Source organism: Antechinus flavipes, chromosome 4 (assembly GCF_016432865.1).
Source record: "Antechinus flavipes isolate AdamAnt ecotype Samford, QLD, Australia chromosome 4, AdamAnt_v2, whole genome shotgun sequence".
Taxonomy (NCBI): Eukaryota; Metazoa; Chordata; class Mammalia; order Dasyuromorphia; family Dasyuridae; genus Antechinus; species Antechinus flavipes.
Window position 1 is genome coordinate 167,578,745 of NC_067401.1, and position 26,156 is coordinate 167,604,900.

Below are 26,156 nucleotides of genomic sequence, written 5' to 3' on the forward strand. Positions count from 1 at the left end.
GTAACCCTAAGTAAGTCAATTTAATCATTCTGGATTTCAGTTTTCTTACCTCTAAAATGAGGTCAGACCAAAATACCCCTGAGTAAATCTCATAATTCTAAATGTACTGTTATTTACTAAGACAATATCAAACCAATTCAAATTACAAACCTCATGAAATGTATAAGAAATGTTGATTTCCTCAAGCCGATAGTAAATTCCTTGTAGACAGTCCAATATGCTGGCAGGAAAATTAGTTAAGTATTCCACTGAATTATCCAAATAGTCAACCAAGCAACTTAGAGGTATCAAGCAGAACCAAGACCGAAATAAGTTTTGATCTACTGCCAGCAAATATTTTTTTTCTTTCATGTGTTCAAGTAGTTTTTTCCTATACAAGTGAAAACAGAATAGACTTTAAGATAATATTGCAAACACTCTTTGTTATCTGTCTCCCAAAACTCATTTGTCTTTTTAATGTCTCTTTGGCACAGGCTATCATGACTTTTCTAGACACTCAGGTTATCAAATTTGGGGCCATTTTCAACACTTTCCTCTGCTTTACCAATTTCTCCTCTCTGACTCATCTATCTAATCAGAATGCCAAGTTTGGGAATTTCTACTTCCACAAAATCTCTGATAAAGAGTTCCCTTCTCTATCTTTCTATGGCTATTATTCCTACCACCTCTCAACTGAATAGTTTCTTAAATGATTTCCTTGAATCTAATCTTTCTTCTCTCTTACTTATGCTCCACACAGCTACTCAAATTGTATCTAATCATATCACTCTACTGCTCAAGACCTACAAACGTTCCTTATTGTCTGTAGGACCAATTATAAACAACTCTGACTTTTAAAGTCCTTTACAACCTGGCCCTGACCTACCTTTCCTGTCTCATTACATAATTTGCCTTCTCTGATTCCACAGTCCAATCAAACTGTCCTTTTTGTTTCTTTGTTCCTAACACAAAAAACTCCATCTTCCTCATTCATGCCCTTACAGCTGGATTGCAATATACTACTTTCTAAATTCTACTTCATAGAATTCTCAGGATCCTTCAAAACTCAGTTCACTCATCTCTTACTCTATACAAGTTTTAAGTTCTTATATATTCTCCACATTGCTCCTTGAAAGGAGAAATTATTTATATTTTTATATTTATCTTTGGATCCTCAATTCCTTAACAAAGTCCTTGGCATATTATATAGACATAATAAAAACTTTTGATATGTGAAATTAGCAAAATAATGTATTTAAGTGCTTTAAAATCAAAGCATTTTATCCAGCAAGAAGACATATAGAAAAAAATTAAAAGGGGAGTCAACTAAACAACAAAATTTGAAAGGGAATAAAAAAATTAAAAGGTCAAAAAACTCACAAAGAAGAGAACTGAACACTAAAGTATCTCAGAAAAAAAAAAGATTCAACTCAGCTTAGTGAAGAAACTTCAAAATATTTTTGATTTTAAAGATGAGGAAATAGGCAAAGAGGATAAATTAATTACTAGGATCACAAAGTTATTTCTATTAAGGATTAACAAAAGGAAAAATAAGAAACAGCAGGAAGTAACTTGGGAATATAAGATACTAGGGAAGAAAAACAAGAACAATCCAATAACATTTAAAGGAACATCGGTACAGGAACTGTAAAGAACTCCCAGGAAGCTGGAAATTTCAATAACTGGGATGTTCCTCTCCTCCTCAGATTAATCAAGAGTGCATTTAAGTTTGAAACCATGAGAAAACATGAGGCCCTGGCACAATTACTGGGGCATTGTGAACTTTAAATAAGATTGAATCCCTAAAATTAACAATATGCTTCAGAGAGTTAAATCATAGAAAACAGAAATCACGGTTGGTTGCAGGACAATGTTTTTCAAAGTAACACTGTGTTAAGATATATAAACAACATGATTTCTCTCAATAAATGGCTCTGTTGCATTATCAGCAACTCGGTTTCCATATTTTTAATTGCCACTAGCCCATTTGTTGTGCTGGCCGCAATAAGGAAGAGAGATCTTTGTCAGTATAACAGTAAGAGTTAATACAATCTAAAACAGTTATTAGTACAATATAAATAACTGTAATAAACAAATAATTGAAGGGGATTGGTCTAGACAATCTCTAAAATTCCTTCTAGTTCTTTATGATCCAACAAAAAAGTCCTGAAAATATTTGCTATACCTCTAGTATATTTATACATTAATTAAAAATTTCCTGGGAAAGGCTATTCATAAATTTCAGTTGTGATCCAAGATTAAAAGGAAATTAATGAAAGAAGGAAAAATTTTAGTTAAATAATTTAAGCATGTTTTTCAGATCCATAAATTAAACACAACAAATCTATTAATGATTCATTATACAACCAGAATTCAATGAGAACTAAATTTTTTTTTGAAATTTTTAGGGAGAGAGTAGAAACAGTAAAAATGGACATAGATAAAAGAGATAAACTATATTTAAAGGCACTATATGCAATGAAATAATATCAATACTTACTACAAATGAAATGAAGACAAATCTAAGATCCCAAAGTGGGAGTTCAGAGATGTGGAAATAATGTATAACGGCAAACTTTTTCAGTACATTCATTGACTTGGCTAAGCTTTTGCTCTTTTTCCAAAAAAGTAATTTGCTTTAAAAATTAACTCTTTATTATAATAAATGACTCTCAACAAGGAAGGAAAAGAAAAGATATAGAGGAATCTAGGCAATGAATAAATACAAAAATTTATTAAAAGTGAACTATAAAATTTTAAATGGTTAAAAAAAAAGCAATTAACAACTTAAAGAAAAAAAAGAAAGCAAAGGTGTCTTTTTAAAAGTACAATGCTAGCACCCTTTGACCATGGAACTTACTAGGTACACATTTCAAAGAGGTTAAAAAAAAAAAAAAAAAAGGAAAAGGACTCACACATGCAAAAATATTTATAGCCGCTCTTTTAGTGGTGACAAAAAATTGAGAATTGAGGGAATACCAATCAACTAGGGAATAGCCGAACAAATTGTATAATGGAATTATAATGGAAAATTGTGCTATAAGAAATGATGAGCAGAATAATCTCAGAAAAACCTGGACTTTAACATGAACTGATGCAAAATGATGTGAGCAGAACCAGTAGAACATTGTACATAATAAGTGCTACTATATGATAATAAACTGTAAATAACTTAGCTATTCTCAGAAATATGATTCAAGACCATTCTGAAGGACTTACGATAGAAAATGCTGTGCATCTCCAATGAAAAACTGGAAGTCTGAATGCAGATGAAAGATACTTTTTCTTTACTTCAAAAAAATGGGGTTTTTTGTCTGTGTTTTCTTTCACAGCATGACTTACAGGGAAATATATTTTGCATCAATACTCATGTATAAACTATGTCAAATCATTTATCTCCTCAATGAAGAAGAGGGCAAAAGGAGAGAGAGAATTTAGAACTCAAAATTTGAGAAAATAATGTTTAAATTGTTTTAACATATAATTGGGAAAAACAAAATATTAAACTAAAAAACAAAATAGCAAAGAAAAATGAAATAAAAAAAAACAAATTATAATAATAGGGCTCAAGGAAAAAGAAAGAGAAAATTAATTTAGCATCTACAAATTCATATCACAATTAAGTGTTGAATTCTGACAGACATGAAGAGAATTTCATTGACCACTGTTTCTTCCTTGCCATCACTGGAAAATAAAAAACAAAACACCCAAATCCCAAATGCTGTTTTTAATACATCATCAGTGGAGTGATGTCTAAATTATTTAAATTCTTCTTTGGACTATTATCATGATCACAAGATCATAAGAACAAGACAGAAAAATAATAAAGAAACTGCAAGCTTCAGTTATGTATCTTAATTTTTTAGATGAATGTATTTTTGAAACTATAAAGATATATTTGCATAAGGGGCAGCTAAGATGGCACAGTGGGTAGAGCACTGACCCTGAAGTCCAGAGGACCTGAGTTCAAATCTGGCCTCAGACACAAACACCTAGCTGTGGTCTGACCTCTGTACATATATATACATATTTAAGGCAATATGGCATAGTGAATAGATAACTAGCCTTGGAGCCAGAAAGACTTTCAAGTCCAGCTTCCAACAATACAGTTAATACAGTTGTATGACTTGGCTAAGTTATTAAGCTCATAATACTGTAGGTAACTCTGTGAGACTATCAGTTGCAGAGAAAGTTCATTGATAGTATTTCCTCACCTGAGAAGTACCCTATGTCAATAAAATTACAGGTCTAATCCCTACACCATGTATATATTAAAGTTAACAAGATAATAGCAAATACTTGTATTACAAATAAATTATTAGTACATGCCAAAATGAAAAGTTAATTGTATTAAATAAGCATAGATACTTGTGCTATATTATCTTGAGCTATCAATGGAGCACAGATCATACTTTGAAAACCACATTCTAGAAAACATTTACATATAACTTACGCTTTATATAATCCTGGCATCTTCTGAAACTGAGAGAAGGGGAGGCTCTCAAGACCAGCCCAAGTGCTCTGAGGCTGGATTCGGATATCCTTTCGTCGATCAACAAATTCCACAAAATGGTGCAACACAGGGAGAATCCACACCCAATAGAAAATTTCTTTTTCAATACACTTTTGGCACATATTTATGAGGTGTTTTTTCAAGCTAATAAGGAAAAAAGCATCCCAGAGTAAATAAAAGTAGCAAAAAAAACCCAGTTATATTCAACACTTTTTCCTCAAAAAAGAATTGTTACTTAGTTCCACAGATTGAAAAACTGAATAAACATCAGGGATCATCTAGTACAACCCCTTTATTTAAAAGTCAGAAAGCAGATTAAATCTTGTGATTTAACCAAAGTCAATAATCTAAAGCATAAATGTATATTCTGTTTAGATGCACAGTGCAAACCAGATTACTAAGAATTTCTTTTTTCATAGCTTTATCATCAGTACTTGTATCTAGTTAATTAAGTCAAATAGTTCCCAAAACTTTTTTTGTTTGCAACAGTTGTCTTTGCCATTAGGAATTACAGCATATTAAATATGTAATCTGACCAAACTCCAAGCCAGTTAGAAGTCATGAAGGTTGCCTTTAAATAAAAACCTCTGAATTATTTGCAATTTCAAGAAGTTTCAAGCTTAGTAAGTATATAAGGGAAAAAAAAGTCTACTAAGCAAATGATATACTATATGCACTAGGTAAGATTTATATTAAGCAAACTTTAAAAATTATAAAACTGCAATAATTTATTTTATAGATTTGTTGTAAAAGAAGAAGGGAAGCTTTTACATCTCTTAAATATGAGTTATCAAAACCATTTTCAGCTTTACAGCAGACTATAGCATGTAGAAAGGCTAAAGTATATGTGTAAAAATATTTTATCTAACATTGGCAAGACTCCACTCAATAGATAGTAAATCATTCTGGATTCCTCTCATCTACCAAATGACCCAATAAATTTTTTTCTAAAGCTATTTTGGATTTTGGTATCTTTACAGTTAGTGAAAACAAAAATGTCATTGGTTTCCCATACAAGTTCACAGACCCTATGTTGAGAAGTCCTGTTCAGGTATTTCCAACCTATTATATCCTTTTGGTTTTTATCTCTTTGGTTTAAGTAAAAAATAAACTACCACAGGTTTCAAAGTAAACTCTTAGCATAAGAGTAGAAAATTTAATATGTCAAAATCTCTGACATTCTAGTTGCCTGTAGAAACTCTATATAAGAAACCAATAAGTATACTGGTATGTGCACTATTTTCCAAATATACTCTTGTTTAACTAGGCTTTCTAAATCTGCCTACACAGGTAAACTAGAACTGCTGGCTTTGGCTAACAATGTTTCTTGCAGAAGGCTATGCTTCATTCCCCATAAAATCAAGTATACTTTCAAAAAAATGCTATAAAGAGGGCAAGCTATCTATTAAGAATCAAATCTGTATCACTGAAAAAGGAAAGGTGGACTAAAGGAATAATAAATCTTCATTTCAAGAGAAAAGGTACTTCTGGCAAAGCTTTTCAGACAGATGACCATTCACACAAAGCTCACATACATGTACATATCACATACTTCAGATTTGCTTCTGGAACGTCCTTTAGTTCTTGGCAAAGATCAGTTCTTGAACTCGAGTCCAAACAAAGAAGTTTACAAAGTGAGATGAGGTCTTCTTCTGAGGCAGGAAAAGTATAGATTTCAGCTAACATGAGGATAATTACTCCCATCTTCAATTTATTTTTCAATGGCCAAAAAGAATCATCACTGTTCTTGCCCAAAAATGACGATTTCAGGTTGTCCCACAATTCCTGCTTCATCTAATTCCATTAAAGGAAAGATAACAAGAATATTAATCAGTACTTTCCTTTGAAGTTAATTGCATTGCAGTGCTTCTTGAGTAAGATGAAAACCCCAAGTTCACTTTTGCAGTTAGATGAATAACAGATCCTTTAAAACATGCCATCTAGCATCTAGATGGCACAATGGATAGAGTACCAGTCCTGAAATCAGGAGGACCTGAGTTCAAATATGGATTCAGGCACTTTCCATTTCCTAACTGTGTCTTGGGCAAGTCACTTAACCCCAATTGTCTCAGCAAAAAATAAATAAATGGAAAAAAAGAAAGCATGCCATTTCCAGGGATGGTACACCTACTTAACACTGCCCTTCTCTTCCCCTTTCTTTATACTCTCCTTCCCCACAAACTAATCATCCTTAAGCCTCAGGGATAGCAGGAGCAGAAATGGTAGCCCTTGTAATAATAGAAGCTATTAAGCAACCACAGAGGAGGATAATCAGATAATTACTCCACATATCAAGTAGTGATGCCTCATTCTGGTACCAAATTCTGATACCTTTTTATGGATTCTACTCGCCTACTAAGAAGGGATACAACACAGAGACCAAGTCATGTTCTATCTAGATAAAGTGACGCCAGAGTTAAGTTGACCTAGACAGGGCTCAAATCAATCTGCTGCAAGGTCATGGGTCATAAAACTTATGATCTGAAAGAAATTTTAGAGATCACGTAATCTAACTTAATAAGGAAGAAACTAAGGCTCAGAGACTGATTTGTTCAAAGTCAAAAATGTAGCATAAGTGCAAAGCTTGGCATACTTGGTATATTCATTATTGAACATTAAGAGGTGAGCAACAGAAAGAACAATTTCATCTTTATTACATGCTAAAAGTGGTGAACTATGAATGACATTTAGGGTAACTCTAATTAAAAAAAATGTTCAAGATTAGTCTGAATAATCTATCCCTCAACCATTTTTGAAAAAAAAAGAATCCCACTGAAATAAAAACAAAATTGAAAGAAATAGGGGTCCTAGTTTCTACTCTGTGACTTATACTGTCATGTAGAAAGATGGAGATGAGAAAGAAAGATGGAGATGTTCCCAAAGGAACACATACATACAAAGGAACATAAGTAGAAAATTGTGCCAGCTAGATCTCTCCCCATTGTCCTAGAGATGTGTTTTAGAAAAATGATTTAGTGTTTTAGGTATTGATTGGATTGAAAGTTCCTTATGGGCAGAAACTGTATTTTTCTTCTTTCCAGCCTCACAAACTAGCACAGTTCATAAATAAATAGCAATTGAATTCAACTTGGGGTCTTTTTTAATCTCCTCCCTTTTCTCGAAAGCATCAATAGGCTATGTAAGTTTCACTTCTTTCCTGAGGTGTTATTATAGTAAAGATGGCCCTCAGGTCTGAGCACTGGCATAAAAAAAAAAAGAAGAAGAAAATTTGAAATGTCCCAATAGTATAGTAGAAATTATATATCATGGCTCAAAGTAATCTATATATTCAGTGGTAGGCTTTCCTTAACCTCCTCTTTTGCCTTATAAAATCTGACAATCCTAAATTTACAGAACAATACCTGATACACAAAAAGTTGTTAGCAGGAGGTTAGAAATTCAGAACCCATTTTTGCTTAATATTATATATAATGATTAGTTTTTTCAAGCTAGCCTGCAAAAATCTAATAAATGCCCCTGAATAAATTATTATATTAATTAACATAGTATAACATATATATAACCACTATGTTAAAATTTTGAATGAAAAATATATTTTTATCCACCACTGGGAATACTCCATCCAATCAAGCGTTCATCTTACTCTTCACTACAGTTGGTGGGTGGCTCCCATGGCTTGGGGAAGAAGTTGAGAGGAATAAGGATAGTGAGGAGGCGAAACTTATGACCAATGCTCCTACCAGTGCCCTTGGGAGTGAGCAAGACATATGTTCATTCTGGCTCCCTGGTTACTCTTTGATCCTGAAATTGGAGTCAGAAAATTCTGGGGGCCCAATGCTAGTTTTGCTATTTGCCACCTTTGTGACCTTGGGAAAGTGCTTCCCTATTCTCTATTTCAGTTCTCAGAAATAGACAATAAAAGCTCTATTAGATTAGTGAAAAGTCCACTTCAGCACTAACAATACTCCTGTCTCAGTACTGTAATGGGCCCCACAAAATGCCTTGCCAATTTTCCTTTTTCTCTATTACCATCACCTTTTGTGTCATACTAGATTTTCTTTCTTGCCTTTATTGGAGAGAAGGCAGCCTAAGAACTTTTCTGCTTCCTTTCTGCCCCTAGAAAATGTGTGTGACTATAAGGTTTTCACTGTAAGTGATAACTAGGAAAAGAGACAGGAAATAAAATGTTTCTTACACTTGATCTGACCCTGAATGCTAGGTAATCTTTATCCAACCACAACCTTTAGAATCTGTAAGGAAAGACAAAATTCACCTATAATGATAATGTTCCACATATTAGGCAAACAAAAGTCCAAAATAAAACTAAAACACATCTCAGATTCAATGTGCTTGTCATTCAAGGCACAGATTAAACCATCATTGTAATAACAAAAAGAAAAGCTATACAGGGTTCTCTTCACATTGCTGATAATCTTGTCTGAGCCCAGTTGGCCCTGGAAAAGGCAAGAAGCAGAAACCAAAGCTGAGGATGGGGAAGGAGGTATCCTATGGTCTATTTCAAGCAGGGCATGTGAAAGAGGCAAAAAAAGAATGAAATATCAGGTGGTGGCACTAGGAGGGAAATGGCACTCCTCTGGGTGGTGTAATGCATTTTATCTACATGTGAAGACTGATTCACTAAGAATAAAGCTTATACTTTTAATCTAGAAATTGAAATTTTACATAACTGAATACCTCTTTTTCTCCATAGCCTAAAGATGTCCACTTCTTTGCTTGGTCTTCATAAACCATTGGTTGCTTGACCACAAAATAAAACTGAGAAAACTGGCTGAAAAAACTATTTAAATTAATGGTGTTCCAGGAGCTGAGGATACTGAAGATATTCTCCAGCATAATTTTGGCTGCAATGAACTTTCCTTTTACCACTTTTGTTGTGTTGTCATCTGTGAAAAAATCCTTCATCTTCGCCAACAGGCTCTTATGGGGCTTCATACAAATTATATCATCATATTGATGCCATTCTGCAAGTTAAAAAAAAAAAAAAAGAATAGTGATAAATGTACATAATTCAGAGCAATTTGACCAGATGTTGAGGACTGGATAAGAATCCCATGACTTTAGGGTTGTCAGGAATCTTTAAAAATCTTATTTTATTTATATATATATTTGAAACTTTTTTATAAACAATTTAAACTTGAAACTGTCCCATCAAATTCATAGAACATAGGATTATAGAACACATAAAGTATTATAGAACATACGAAGTCTGAATAACCCATGCTTGCAAATATATTGGTCAATTCTCAAAAAAAAGAACTAGATAATCACTTTCACATTAATGTCTTGCAAACACAAGATTACAGTGAATTTAAGTCAGGAAGACTTAGTCACATAAACAACAGTAGCACTCTATGATTATCAATTATAGAGAAAGTGAGATTGGACCTTCTTTAACTGAACTTTCTATATACAAAGTACTCACAAATCCAATAAAAAAACACACATACACTCCCTGAGATGACTTTTGTTCCTTCTTCACATCAGAGAAAAGACTTTTTTTTTTCCTTTCTCTTACTGTTTACCCCATTCCAGAAGAAAATGTTAATCTCTGCTAAAGATAAATAATAAACATATATATACTGTGAACTTAAGTAGATTTGGATTCTCATAACAATCAGTCAAAATTGATATAGCACTTTAAAGCTTGCAAAATGTTTTGGCATTATTTGATCCTCATATATAAGCAGACTAAACCACATTGAGAGTAAAAGAGTACTGACAAACATTAATTCAAACATTAGAAAAATGAACCTGATGGTTTTCATGGTCTTTAATGGAGATTTTATTTCTTTCTTTTTTTTTTTTAGCTGCTTTCTCCTCCTAAACACCCTACTTCAAACCTCATAAAGAAAGAAGCAATGAAAAAAAAAAAAATGTGTGACCTAAAAAAGCAAGGGAAGCTGTCTAATAAATATAACGATATTACAAGGATAAATGTTCTAGAGGGGCATAATCTGAGGCAGCAGAATGTTCCCTCACAAGACCATTACCAACAGCTTAAATAATCACCAGTCATATTGCCAAGATGTATACAGGTTTGTCTCTTGTTCTGTACCAAGGCAATTAATAAATCAACCCTAGAACAATAACTAAAGTCATCTGCTTAGGAAATGGCATTTACTAGGGGCATAAAAGCTATCTCTAAGTTTTTTAAATAATGATTGCTCTGAGATGTCTTAGGCCTAAAAAAATTTTAAAAGGAGGCAAAGGGAGTGGGCAGCTCATTCACTCTAGCTCTGAGACATTCTCAACAAAGAAAGCTATGCAAATAACTAGCAGTGAAAATGACAAGCATATAAGACAGCCCTTGATTCTAAGAAGCTAATTTTAGAGAAAGATGAAAAGGAGACAGAGTGAATAAACTGATAGGAAAGAAGGGAAAGAAAAGGAGAGAGGAGTGTAGAAAGAAAATAGCAGAAGAGAATAAGTAAATTTTTATAATGCTTTGAGATTTACAAAGAATTGTCTACATTAATTTATTTGATTATCAAAACAACCTTGTATTATTCATTTTGTATAAGAACTGTGGTTCAAAGGAGTGAAATTACTTGCCCAGAGTCACAGAAGTAGTTAATGTATGAGGTAGGACTGAGATTGAAATTGAAATCAATCCCAGTCCTTAATTTCAAATTCAGCTCTTAATAAAAGAGAAAGGGATGAAAGAAGTAGGCAAGTAATATATGGGACAGAACATGAACATACTATATGTCTCAAAGGCTGAAAATGGTACCCAACACTATTTTATAATAACCAAAATGCTGTTAAAAAAAAAAAAACTAAATATGAAGGGAGATTTTTTGCACAAATATTTCCTTTGAAAATGTGGGCAGGAAAATATTTACAGCAGCATTTTTTTGAAGTAGCAAATAACTAGAAATAAAGTATATGTCCTCTGATTGAGGAATGACTAAACAAGCTATAGTACATGAATGTAATAAAAGACTATTCTACCATAAGAAACAATGAATATACAATATTTTAAAGATAATAAAAATTTTAAAATCTAAGGAACTCTGATTAGTTATGTCCCCTAGACCCTCATTGAAATAGGCCCAACTCTCATTGTCTCTCATTACTTGTTAACCAGAGTTGATTGCAAACTGCAAAGTTGCAATTGCAAACTGCAAAGTTGCAATTGCAAACTGAAAAGAAATATAAATACTGAGTGAGTTCCATGAGGGGTCTTTGACATTCAAGAGTATCACTGACTTTTTTACTAATAATATACTAGCATTATAAATTAAGTGATTAATAAGCCAGAAACTATCTCTCAAACTCTTTTAATGTCACAATATGGCAACCAGATGAAGGGACCAGGGCTCTGCACTTCAGATTCTTAATAAAAAAAACTCCCCTATGCATTGAGCCCATGTGGAGAATTTCTCTACAAGTGAAAGCTTTTCTGAGAACTGTGGCTAATATGACTTTCCTTTTTACCAGTAATTATTTTCACTAAATAAGTCAATGTTTTTTTTTTTATTCTTTGAACTGCAGCTTTCTAATCTTTTACTCTCACCAGCAGAGGGTCCCCCTTGAACGGGACATGGGGATGGATTTTGTGTAGCAAATATAACTGCCAAAGATGGCTTTGAAAAGAAGTCTTGTTTTTAAATTGAGCTTTTGAGGGATGACCTGGCAGAGATGTGAGGTGCCACCTGGGAACCATTTAAATCTGAAGTCTGGGCATTTCAATCCTAATATAAGAAGGCATGGTGCAAAATTTCTTGCAGGAAAAGTTTCATTAATAACTCTAGTTCTGTTGAAGAAGGCTAGATGAAAAGGCAAGTTGTGATGGTACCAACTCTTGTTAAAACTACCAATCTTGGGAAACAACGTTTCAGACAGCGAAATCAAAATGAAGGATTGAATGACACTGAGTAAAAAAAAAAAATTCTTCTGTAAACACAACAGGAAATGGAGGAAGTAGAGAAAGAGCAGAGTATTTCCAAGCAAGTGAAGCAATTTTTATCTCAACTTTGAATTCTATATGTTTTCCATCTGCTCATGTTTTCATCTCTGTGGGAATCATTAAAATAATGGACTGCGTTTGCTAGATGTATGGAACTGAAAAAGCAAAGTGAGACTCCCCTAAACTATAATGTTTAAAAAGGAATAATTTTAATGTTAAAGAGTTCTCTGTCTTTTGATTTTGAGTTTACACATTTGGAGGTGGAATCAGAGAAGGGATTTCCCTCTGAGTAAAAATAACAGTATTATGTAGTTTGGCTGGGGCATGAGCACTAGGCTTCAAGCTGATAAAGAAATTAGATCAAGCATTATGTAAACAATAGACAACATGGCTATCTAATCCATTCAAAGCTTCCAAGGGCTGATGAGAGAAAGCTTACCTTTGATTTTTAGTGAGCAAACTGCCATTTCAAGTGAAATTTATTAAATTAATGAGTCACTGGAAAGCCACTTGAGAAAATGGATTTTGGGAGAGGAGGAGGGAAAGGAAGGGTCACTCCAAAATTAAGATGAAGTCAGGCTTAATTGGATCTCACCGCTAAAGTTTGTAAATTATATTTAAATTAAATCTAGGGGATTGCCATCCAATATATCTGATGCCAGGGCAATGTGTTTAAAAATGGAAAAATAAGATTTTTATCTTTTAAGAGCCTTTGATCCAGATTTTTCTATCACAGCCTTAAATGCAATCACTAAGATTTCAATAATTTGTTTAAAATGTGTATTACCATTGTAAAAGCTGTTTTAATAAATATTGATGAAAGATATGAGAGAAATAAAACTTCTGATTTGTAAGTTGTTAAGTGTTAACAGATTTCGGAAATTAAGTACGACTTAATTTGGAAAACTTTTTCAGACAACATAACAGATTTCTATTATTAAATGCTTAGTCAAGCTTTTTTCAAGTTAACAGGCTTGAGAATAAAAATGAAGAACAGAGCAATATTAAACAGACAGCGTTTTTTATCAGGATAAATTTTAAGTTGTTTTTAAGAAACAGAAATAATTTTAAGAAGGAATGTTTTAAGTTAAAAAAAACTTTTGTGTACATGTTTAAGTAAAATATTTTTCTGGTTTTTTTGTTTTTTTTTTTTTTTTAAAAGGTCTGACAAATTTTATTTGTAAGCTTGAATTATTGCAATTAACTTTACTGGTATTAATAAGTGTGTCCAGTCTCCTTGTGATTAATGAGATTTTACTGTTTGAAGAAAAAGTTCTTTTGGAATCCTTAATAATCTTTTTGAATTTCATTCTTATGTTTATTGTGTCCTTGGGCCAACTTTAAATAGGTGTTAGAAAGAAAAAAAATGTCAGCAGTCAATGAAAGCCATAAAGGAGATATAAGGCTAAAGAAGATCTGCCCATGAAAATAAATAGAGAGATTGCCTTTGGAAGGGCTGGCCTTTCTTACTTCATTTTTCCATACAAAAAATCTGTCTACCTAGTTCCATATGCTAGGCTACTCGTAGTGGTATGGGCCTTCAGGACCAGTTTGGATGCTGTTATAACCATGTCCCTATAACTCTGAAAGCAAATTTCTCTTATAAGGGCAGTCAAATAGTGGTAGCTTGACATTGCAATACTGAATATATTATTAATTATTAGATATTAGTAATTAGATTAATACTAAGATATCTGAATCACTGTAATAAGTTACAAATGGAAAAGATCTTGCTTTTTTGACCTGAATTTGTTGTCATTATTCCATGGCCTAAGCAAGAGTTAAATTAATGTTTGAACTTGTCATATTTATTTATTAGTTCCTGAAGCATCTCATTTTTTCAGAATGATCAGATAGAATTAGACCAAGGTTAATGCTTGTGAAACAAAGATGTGAATCTATTAAACTGTTAGACTAAAGTCAGGAAACTTTTTTATGTTTTAATGAACAGGATTTCAATATAGTCAGTTAATAGTCACAGACTTCTTCAAGAATGAAGAACAAACAACAATATCTTAGTGGAGAATTTAACTTATAAGGTATTTTATGTTACCTTAACAGGAAATATGATTTACTAGTGTTTGCTATTTAATCAGAGATTAACACCTATATGTAGAGCATGGCCTGAAATGCATGCAAGTTACTTAACAGTCATCTTAAATATATTCACATTGTTTAAAAAGCATTCTGAGAAGAGTTTTCTATATTTATGTACATGTGAAGAGTTAATAACTAAACATGTTTTACCAGACACTTTTCTCTGTATACAAATTAGGATTATTATATCTACACATTCTATCCCAAATCATTTGTGTACTGTTGAAACTAAGAATGAAAAAGCATCTACTTACCATTACCAAGATAAGTTTTTATTTTTCATGATGAAACTCCTACTGTCATCAATATGAGAATACTGTCATTGCTTGTTAACAAGGATACATGACCTGTGAGAGCTAAATATACCCAAAGCTTTGCTTATGAAATTTGCTATTTGGGACTCTATGGTGTTAGAATCTTTACAAACTGCTAATTCATTAGAGTTGATAGATTATTGATCTGATCTTACAAGAAGATGTTTTGGACCAGAATCTGAAACAAGGTACTAAGTAGAACTAATTGACATAATACTTGTATTCACACCTTTACTCATTGGAGTTCACACATTTGGGAGATTTCAGGGTTTAGTATGAGATATCCGAATTCACACCTTCCTTGAAGTTCTTAGGGCCAGAGAGCACTATGGGAGAAAACCCATAATCCTGCTCTCTGATATATAAGAAGAAAGCAGAGGCCAAGTGAAGAGAGTTCAGCTGAATTTGGATTGAGAGAGGAGCATCAAGTGTGTTCAGCCAGAAGCCCTCTCTGAGTGAGTTTTACTTCGGAACATTGACTGGGGTCGGAGAGGAGCACTCTGGGAGATTGAGAGTCAGAAGCCCTCTCTCACAGGCAAGACAGATTCAACTTGGTGCTGGCTCTGGAGGCAGAAGCAAAGAACAAAGCTGCAAGAGTTCTTGGAACCAAGGAGAGAGATAGGCCTCAATTAACCAGGCTATTTTGGAAGGAGAAAATAAACATTTGCATTTTTACCAGCTGGCTGCATTTTGGATGATTATTTACTTTTAACTGATACTAAGGCTGCCTCCAGAAAACCTCCCCAAGAAACATGCTCTCTCCCAGAGAGCACCATTTTTATATTATATTTTAAAGAAGAAAAACACCACACTATGGTACTATAACTTCTGTTGTTCTGAGTCTGATATCAGGATTGCTGTTAAGTCAATGATCTATTATGCCAACAAAACTATGGGCTTGACATCCATGTTGTTTCTTCTTCTTATCGTCCTTTATCCTCAAAGAATATCAAATGCAGGTAAAGTTCACATGGGAAAGGTTCAAAGAACAAAATTTGGCATGAGTTGAGGTAGGATTATTCTGACTCAATTGGATTTTTCTTTTGAATGGAAAATATCCTGCCTGGCTGACTTTAAATATGGTTTATTGACTTTCTATTTAACTTTTGCCTGGAATTGAAATGAAGTTAGCATTACTCCTTTATTGTATAGCTATGTCTCTGATTTTTTTTTTAACAGCAGATTTCTATAATCATATTAAGTGCTCAGTATAAACACAACTAAGTAGAACTTTGAGATTTTTACTAGAGCACCTGGGAGCTGCTATAGTAATATGCAAGTATAAAATTTGAGCTATTTGGCTTAGAATTTTAGTCCTTTCTATATTCCAACAACTAACATCGAGTATTTAGACTTATCATGTGTCTGTTAACTAGTTACATGCTCCCTTCAAAGCTCATATAAGCATTAAGTGGGTACCATGAGAGTTCATGGCATTTGAATGTCACTGATCTTTTTATTAATAATATGCCAACATTTCTAATAAAATCATTAATCACCCAGAAACTCTCTTTAAACTTTTTAAATATCTCAATCATTAAAAGTCATTTTAGACAAGATATATACTCAAAAACCATTAGCAGGCAGACAAAACATTGTGGGGGCAAGAGATGAGCAAATAGGAAGGTTTATAAAAGCATAGCACAAGGGCTGACAAACAATAAATTAAAAAAAAAAAAAAAAAAAGAAAGAAATACAGCAGAGACCTGAGACAAGGGTGAGTATAGGCATCAATGAAATATTTTAATAAGCCAAAAACTGTTCCATGACTCACATTAGCAATTCTTCCCAATAAAACTCATGATTCCTTTTACTTAGGGTTGCCCTAATAAGCAGAGCTGCCTAAGGAACCTAAATTTTTTAGCCAATGATTATGAAATCTTGGGCAAGAAATTGAAGACCAAAGTGGCACAGATTGTGTTTTCCCTTAAAGAACAAGAGCAAAATTAATTTGGCAAGTGAAATGCTGGTTTAAAAGGTGGTGTCTGAGAATGGAATCTGAATTACTAGACCAATGATCCAAGTCAAATCAAGTCAAACAATTACTAAGTGCCTTATGTATTTGCTAGACAAATGTATGTAAGTACTGGTAGTATAAAGAATGGCAACAGATAGTCCCCTTACCTCAAGAAGCTCACAGTCCACTGGGATAAACAACATGCAAACATGTTTAGATACGATATATACATGATGATTATGAGTTAATCTCAGGAAAAAAAGACTAATATTAAGGGGATCAGTAAAAGGAATGTTATGAGGCAGCTAAGATAGGTACCATTTTTCCCATTATACATATGAAAAAATTTGTCCATAGTCAAGTGTTAGAGACTAGATACAAAAGTAAATCACTTCTTATTCCAAATTATATACATTATCCACTATACCATGTTTAAAAAAAAAAAAAAAAAAGCAAAGATCAATTTTTAGATTTTGTTGAAAATGTAAAAGTAGCCCAAAGTGACTAATGAATTGTAATTCACAGGGATGACCAAAAACATCAGCTGGAAACTTACCTCCAGATCTCAGAGATGATTCTTTTATGAACAAACAACGATTGACGTGCTGCCCAGGCTTAGAAGGTTTTTTATATATAAATTCATACTCCTGGGTTGAACCATGAACAATATAATATTTGTAAGGGATGGATTTGTGCACTTGGTCCTTGGAAACCATCATTTTCCCTTCAATAAGGAATCCATGTTCACCCAGTTCTCTACAAGTATGACATGAAAAACTATTAGAGGCCCTGCTCCCTTCAAATCAAAATTTACATGTCACCATCGACACAAGGCTTTTCCTATTCTTTCCCCAGTCCTTAGTGGTTTTCCACCCTGAAATTACTTTGTACAATTTATCATAGTATAATATTAAATATATTTATGTAATATATATGTTCACAAATAGAACATATTTAATTTTCAAATCTAATTTCATTACTTAAATAGTTATATTATGTAATATTTTAAATTTGATATTAATATTAATTATTAATGTAATATTAAAGAAATGCTGATTAAAACAACAATGAGATATTTATACCTACCAGAATTATGCCCAAAGAGTTATAAAATCTTTGACCCAGCAATACCACTCTATGAGGTCTTTTCCCAAAGATTATTAGGGGAAAAGGAAAAGAACCTGCATGTTCTAAAATGTGTATAGCAGCTCTCTTTTGGTGATAAAGAACTGGAAATCGAAGGGATGCCAATCAATTGAGGAATGAATGAACAAGATGTGGTATATGCGTGTAAAAAAAATAACATCATATTTTTGTTGATATTTTTAATATAACAAAAAATTTAAAGATGTCCCTCCTCCTCTGCCTCTCCAACTCTTTTTAAAAGTTTTAAAAGTTGTTCAGTTTTTATTATTTTGCTTCCTTATTGGTTTTCTTTTGTTCTCTGTTGTACATTTTTTATTTTAACTTTTTCCCTCCCTCCTCCCTCCATCCCTCGTAAAAGAATAGGAAGGTAAGGTTGCAGGGTAAAAGTAAAGCAGAGAAGTGTACATATAGTGAGAATAATGAGGAAATTACATAAAAAGTAATAGTAGCTTAAATGGGATGACTTTACTTATAAAGCAGAAATGTTTAAGTATTGAATTATAAAATAAGTTGCTTTCAAAAACATTATAAAAATCAGAGATACACACAAATATAAAATAAAGAGCAGGAGTAGAATTTAGTATGTAAAAATAAACAGGGATAATAATCATGATCTCAGACAAAGTTAAAGTTAAAATAGATTTAATCAAAAGTAAAAAAAAACACTGTCAGCAGTATTATTCAATATAGTATAAAGTACCAGAGCATATACTTGCCAAAGTAGACACAGAAACTCTATGAACATTAAATACAAAATGCTTTTTATACAAATAAACTCAAATTTAAATAACTGAAGACACATTTATAGGTCATGGGTAGGTACAGGTAATATAATTTTTTAAATGACAGTTTTATCTAACCAATCTATTCAATGTCATCCCAATTAAATTATTAAAAAATTATTTTACTGAGGTAGAAAAAATAATAAAGTTCATTTGGAAGAACAAAAGGTCAGGAACTTCAAAGAAACCAGGGAAAAAAGATTTAAAGGAAGTAGAATCAGCACTATCAGATCTCAAATTATTCCATAAGGTAAAAGCATTGTTGAAGTATAAAAAGAATAACTTCTATTATTTTGAATTAAAATTAAAAATTAAACCTACATAGCCAAGAAAAGAAAAGGTGCAGAAAATTGAGGAAGAAAAGCTGTCATAGGCAATCTCTCAGATAAGATGAATTAGAATTAGAATATTGCTGTGGTGTAGGATATGATGAGCTGATTGATTTAGAAAAATATGGAAAGATGAACTTATGAAGAAAGATGCTATCCATCCTCAGAAAAACAGATAATAGAAGGAAATAAGATAGTATGGTCTTATATATGTAAGTGTAGGAATGCATGTGTGTGTATACAGATATATATGTGTGTGTGTGTGTGTGTGTGTGTATGCATGTTTATAGATATCTATGTGTGTGTATATATATCCATGCTTAATTGAAGTTCCTGACCTTTTGTTCTTCCAAACTTTATTTTGGCAATAAATATTAAATAAATAACTATTACTTCAATTATTTAAATTTGGATTTATTTGTACAAAAAGCATTTTGTGTTTTATATAGTTCTTGTGTCTGCTTTGGCAGGTGCATGCTCTGGTACTTCATACTGTCCAATTTATTTCAAATGGTCTAAAACAATATTGAACAATACTGCAGATACTGTTTTTCAGTTCTGATCAAATTTATTTAATATAACTTTGTTAAATATTTAATGTTTACCTTATATGTCAATTTTTTTCCTTTAATGTTACCTTATTTTCCCATTTGTCACAAAACCTGAAAGTCTTTGAATTTATTAAATGTCCATTTTTTTTTCCATTCATCATTATACTTAATTCTTCTAGATACTTATCTCCCTTGGTCATAACCCCAAATCTTAATAGCTGCTAAGTCTTGTATAATCCTTATTGTAGTGCCATAATATTTAAATTTTTTTTCTTGTTCCTCCAATATTTTGTCCTTAACTTGGGAGGTTTAAAACTTGGCTATGATATTCCTATAATTTTCCTCTTGGAATCACTTCCAAGAGGCGACTGGTGGATTTTTTTTTTTCTATTTCTACTTTGTCTTCTTGTTTTAAAACTTCAGGGATTGCTTTTTTCAAGTTTTTGAGTTCTAAATTTTCCCTTCCTCCTTTCCTGACATAGTAAGCAATCAGATGTTATACATGTCTAATCATATAAAACATTTCCATATTAGTTATTTTACATAAGATTCAAATTATAAAATAAAGTGAAAAGTAACTTGCTTCAATCTGTATTCAAACAAAATCAGTTCTTTCTCTGGAGATGGATAATATGCTTTATCATTATTCCTTTGGGATTGTCTTAGATCACTGTATTGCTGAGAATAACCAAGTCATTCACTGTTGTTCATCACACAATACTGCTGTTACTAAAATATGTTTTGTACTTATTTATTGTATATCATATTCTTCCAAATAAAATGTAAACTTCTTGAGGACAAAGACTCTTTTATTTTGTCTTTGGATCAGGGACTTATTTGCACATGACACAGTTAGCACATATTTACTGTATTTAATTAAATCACAAATTGCAAAAATTTCTCAACCAAGATGTTAGTACACTTTTGACCTTTCAGACTTAAAGGCCTTCTGTTGTGTTTTAATTGGCAGCTTTTAACAGAAACGTGATACATAGTGAAGAAATATACTTTATTTCAGAATTCTTCATGTTTACTAAATTTTCCTCCCAAAGAGTAATACACTTATGTTGAAAACTATATATTTATTCTCTGTCACAATACAAGTTATAAATAGAAATGAAAATAATAAATTTAAGTTTGAAAAAAGTTTTATTTCAAAATCAATTTTATCAACCAAGTGTACATTTAACTACATCAAAATGTTTTTTACAAAAAAGTTTTTTTAATATACTTACTTTGTGCAATTCATCTCACAGACATAACTGTTCCAAGCATTTTCATCCAAGTCTTCTCCTCCTCTTATGAATACTTTATCACAATTAGGATCAAATGAGAAATCCCGAGACAGAATTGCATGGAAGTACACTCTGATTCCTTCACCAAGATTTAATGTCCTAGAATATGTGTATAAGCACATATATACAATAATTTAAAAAAGAAAAATTAAGTCATTCTTTTAAACTGTGTTTTCACACACATATACAATATTAACAAAGGTCCATCATAAGCACATGGTTATGACTAGATCAGTATTTAAGCACATAAAATTCTACTTTTCCCCACTTGAAGTAGAGGAATTTGAAAAAAATGTCCTCCAAAAAAAGAGAAAGGAAGTCTAGGCAGAAAGTAAGAAAGAGCTAGAATTATGCTACAATAGGTCTGCAATGTGGTATTTGCTGCTTGAGACCAAGAGTCATAATATAAAGCAGTTTATGTCAAAGAAGATATAAATGATGTTCAAGTAGTTTCTAACCACCTAGACAATATCTGCATTGCTACGTGCAGTTCTGAATGTCACATTCTAGTTTTTCACTGTCAAGCTAGAAAGTGTCTAAAGAAGGTTAACCATGATTTGAAATCATGTCATATCATATGAAAACTAAATTAAAAGAACTAAGGATGTTTAACCAGAAGACAAAAAGATTTATGGGGGACATGATAGTTGTCTTCAAGTAAATGAAGCTGCCCAATGAGAAAAGGAATACAACTAGTTCCACTTAATCTCAAAGGAAAAAACTAGCAAAGGATAATATAGCTGCCTCAAGGAACAAAAGTCTACTTTATTTCAGTAAAGGTCTACAAGTAAAGTCTGGACTTACAGGCATGAATTAGTCTCTGGAGTTCCTTCTAACTCATCAACTTTTTTCTTTTTTATAACAAAGATGAAAATAAGCAAATGAGAGAATGCCAAGTCTATTTTAATCTTCTAGGAACCTTGTCTATGCAAGGGATTTTTTTCAATGGTTAAAGCTTATCTTTGGCTTTTACCTGGTCTTTAATTCTTTTTCATTGGCATTCTGGTTTCTATATTCCTTTGAAGGTCCCAGACTTCTTGAAGCAGAATCAACACAACTTCCAGGAGGCCCTTCTTGTTTTTTCATATCCTTAGGTTTATTTTTATCTTTTTCCTCAATTTTTTTCATTTGATTGATAAGTTTCTCCTGAGTTTCAACCTCCTAGAACACAAAAGCAAATCTCAAAATACGATACTTAATAAGAGATAACAGAAGAATTCTGTTTTGGTGAAAAGAGTAATAGAGTTTAATTTAACAAAGATCCCATGTTATTTGGAAGAATCTTTGATCCATTCCTGAGGAACTGCCAAAACCTTCACTTATTTTAAAAACAAATACATAACCCTACGTTCCAAGACAAAAATCACTCTTTTATTTTTAATTAAGGAAGTTCTGTTGTTAAAGTAGTCATAGATGCTCTCCTCACATATAATAACTCCAGCCCAGAAAACAATTCCTTGATGCTATTTAAGAGTAATAAATGTTCTAATGCTTTGCTTTTTGATGTTTCAATCTACAATTCTACTGATTTCCTGTCACTTTATTTTTTATTTATATTGATTGTATTTTTGGTTTAAAAACATTGTTTTCTTTTAAAGCAAAGAAATAGAATCAAATTTCTAAAAAAGTCAAATTAATTCTAAAGTCTTGGGGGGGGAGGTGGAAGGGAGGAAATACTGAATAGAAAGATTTAGGAAAAATTGCAGCAAAAACAAAAAACATCTGGGCATTCAAGTTATGTTTTGAAAATTCATACCATGCCAAATCGGCTTATGTAAATTTGTTAAAGTTAAATAGTTATGTAGGATTTTCCAACACATTTCTCTATGTATGAACTATCTAAAACAGTATATCAACAATCATTTCTGTATTCCTTCTCCTATCTATATGCATTTTCACTGTTCCCCATGCATGAAACTCTTAGGAAGACTTCCTTGGCTTTCTTCAACTCAGCTAAACTTCATCTTCTCAAGCCTTTTCAAGGATATATCTTATTTGAACATACTCATTTGGTTGTTGTTTCCCCTATTTGGCTGTGAACAATTGACTTAGTTTTGTCTTTCTTTGTATCTCCAGAACTTAGAACAATCTTTGATACATAGTAGGCACTTGATTAAAAATAGCTGACTTAACTGCCTACAATTTACATAATCCATCTAGACACAAGAGAAATATGTTACTACTCTGATAGAGTAGAACACAAATGATTTGGGGAAATGGAACTGATAAACTGAAATCACCTTCAGTATGGAACAGTATAGTAAGATAGTAAACATTTTATAAATGTATGCTGACAGGAATACAATTTATAAAATAATTCCAATAAAGTAAAGGAAAACAAAATTGAAAGACATTTGAAATATTACCAAATTGATGGCCAACTATAACTTCAGAAGGCTGATGTTTAAACATGCATCCCTTTTATTAGCAATAAGATGATAAACCATATACGAACCATATTCTAAGTCTGGTTGACTGATTTTGCTTAAGGGTATTTCTTTGTAATAAGGGAAGTGTCCTTGATTTGGGCAAGAATAATCATTAAAAGTGACAATGCTGGAAAAAGGGTTTCAATTAAACACTTATTTTACACAATAACATTTGTTGAAAGAATGAATATGAAACTGCTTCAGAGCACATAAAAAAAACATATCAAGAAATAAAAATAAAGGGATATGAAGAATAGAGATTAGAAATTAATCAAGAAAAGTTCCCTTCAGAGCACCTCTACTTGATAGTTACCAGAAGCTTTACTGGAAAACTTACATTGGTAGCTGGTTCGTTTACTAGCTGCTTCTTCAATTCTTGATTCTTGTATTTAACTTCTTTTCCTGATCCTCTTACTTGATTAGTTGACTTAATTTTAGCTTCCTAGAAAAAAAAAAATGAAGCCCCAAACATCAGACCCAGGGTACTATAATGGAACAGAGGTAGTTTAGGTCAATGAGCTTAGTAACAATAAAATCCTACTACAAATGAGAGGCAGGAAGAGTTCATAATTCTAAACCATAAGTCCTCACTTAGAAAGACAACTTACTCTGGGAGGCGAGGCACTCATTTGAGGCTTAGATGTTTCTTTCCTTTTCCTTTGATTAGGAATGTCCGTTTTTGATTCTGGTAGAGGAACCTTCTGACTAAGATCTGTGTGTAAAGGATCAGTTTCCTCCATTTTACATGAAGTCAATTCAGGAAGAGACCCCCAAGTAGCATCTTTTACCTTGGGCACTTCAACATCCTTCCCTTCTGTGGAAGTGGATCCCAGAGTCTTGACCAAATCAATAGGGTTCTGATTTTCCATCTCATTGACCATTTCTAGTCTTCTAACTGACTGACTACTCTCAAGATGTAAATCAACTTCCATCTTTTCCACTGGAGCATCTAGATCTGAAATTACCTTTTCTTTGATTCCAACCTCCTCTGACTCCATAACAATATTATTGTTGTTGGAACTCTCAACAACCAAAGGAAATGAGGTTTGGTTACTTCCATTTTTAACATCACTGCAATCAACCAAAGGCTTAGTTAAATCATCCTCCTGAACTTGACTTTCTTGTGGGGTAGTTTTATTATCTACCAATCCAAGGCTTGGAAGAGAACTCAGGCTAGATAGAGCTGAATGAGACAGGGACAAAGAGTCCAGCTCCTCTAAAGGAAGATGCTGATCCTTCTTCTTTTTCTTCTTTCTATTTTTCTTCTTTGTCTATATGGGGAGAAAAAAAGAATAAGGTAGGATTGTTGTAATCTTTTCCTCATTTTTAAAATAAAAATATCATTAATAACCCTAGTTACTGATAAATCCAAATCACTGAATGATTTTCTTAAAACCATTAAAATAATGTTCTTAACTAGGGGTTAGACAAATTTTAGGAAAATCCTTAGTTGTATGGCTGTCTTTGAAAGAGATGTATAGGATTATTTAAATCCTTTCAAATACCCAAACCTATTGTTTTTTCTTCTTAAAAGGAAAGGAATATACATTTCAAAGGAGCAATGACCTCAAAGAACATTTAGCTCAATTCCCTCATTTTATATCAATAAATAAACCATCAAAAAATTACTTTCTATAACAGACAAATCGGAAGGAAGGCATGACATAGTAGACAGTGACCTTTTAGTTAGTAAGACCCAAGTTCTAGTCTTTTAAGTCACTGGGTTTAAGTCACATAACAGAATCCAGGAAACTCCTAAAGAAAAAAACATTATAGGGTAGTTACCCATAAACACTAGTAGAGAATGTTTCTTCACCCTCAGATCCCTTTATTAGTGAAATTAATGAAATGGCAATATTAAAAAAAATCCAAGGTATTTTCTCTAGCTCTTAAAAACACAACAACTTATATGTTGTCCCTTAGCATGATAATTTTAAAAAAGGGTATTAGATGACAAGAGACACCATAAACATCATACTAAATGCATTTTAAGTGGAAAAAGCTTGCATCATTTCATAGCTACATTCATTACCAAGAAAGTATTGGAGCATATTTTTGCATGGCAGAAAACCTAGGTAGTCAGCAAAGGACATTTAATTCTCCTTATTTAAAAAAAAAAAATCAAAAAGAGACCAAAAGATTATCAAAAAGGAAAATCCTAAAGTCAGAAGAGTTAGACAAACTACAACTCCCTTCTCCTTTCCTAGGGACAAAGATTTCCAAGAAGCTTGTCAAAAGCTAATATTTTGAATCAAATTCCAATAGAATCCAACTAATCTCTTAAAATTATTTCTTATATGCATGAAAAGTTCTAAAATTTATTTCCTTTCATAATGAATAGACCCCAGAGCCCTTGTCTAGTCTTCTTTCTCAGAAAGTAAATTAGAAGAATGAAGAAAGAAGAATTGGCCTTTAAACAGGCTCTGATCTCCCCATGCTTGCTTCCAACGCACTGAATTTTAAAGTGTTAAACTCAACCCAATTAAGTTAACATCTCAGCAGACTTTTTTCTTTCTTTCTTTTTAAAAATACACTTTACATTTTAAAGGGGAAAATTCATCCCATTTAATTTCAAAATCAAAAAGTATTTGCTGGAGCAGCTAGGTGGCACAGTGGTTAGAGTACCAGCCCTGAAGTGAGGAAGACCAGAGTTCAAAATCTGCTCTCAGATACCTAACACTTCTCAGCTGTGTGACCCTAGGCAAGGCATTTAACCACAATTGCCTCAAGGGAAAAAAAAAAGTATTTGCATCTGAGTATTTTACTTATTGTTATTGTCCAGTTGTATCTGACTCTTCTTGACTCCACTTGGAGTTTTCTTGGCAAAGATACTGTACTATATCTCTGCCCAAAATGGTAAAAGAAGAGTTTAG

At 32.5% G+C, this 26,156-nt stretch overlaps 1 protein-coding gene across 1 annotated transcript in view; it reads right to left on the minus strand.

Moving 5' to 3' along the window:
* Positions 1-26,156, minus strand: part of RNF213 (ring finger protein 213) — a 176,242-nt gene that overhangs the window by 127,083 nt on the left and 23,003 nt on the right. Inside the window, exons 4-12 of the mRNA XM_051995424.1 lie at positions 24,249-24,554; positions 23,621-23,725; positions 21,828-22,015; positions 20,795-20,953; positions 17,308-17,507; positions 9,149-9,435; positions 6,045-6,286; positions 4,433-4,636; positions 151-370 (exon numbers count right to left, since the gene is read on the minus strand). Of these exons, the coding sequence (XP_051851384.1) occupies positions 151-370; positions 4,433-4,636; positions 6,045-6,286; positions 9,149-9,435; positions 17,308-17,507; positions 20,795-20,953; positions 21,828-22,015; positions 23,621-23,725; positions 24,249-24,554 (1,911 nt within the window). The remainder of the gene's footprint in view (positions 1-150; positions 371-4,432; positions 4,637-6,044; positions 6,287-9,148; positions 9,436-17,307; positions 17,508-20,794; positions 20,954-21,827; positions 22,016-23,620; positions 23,726-24,248; positions 24,555-26,156) is intronic.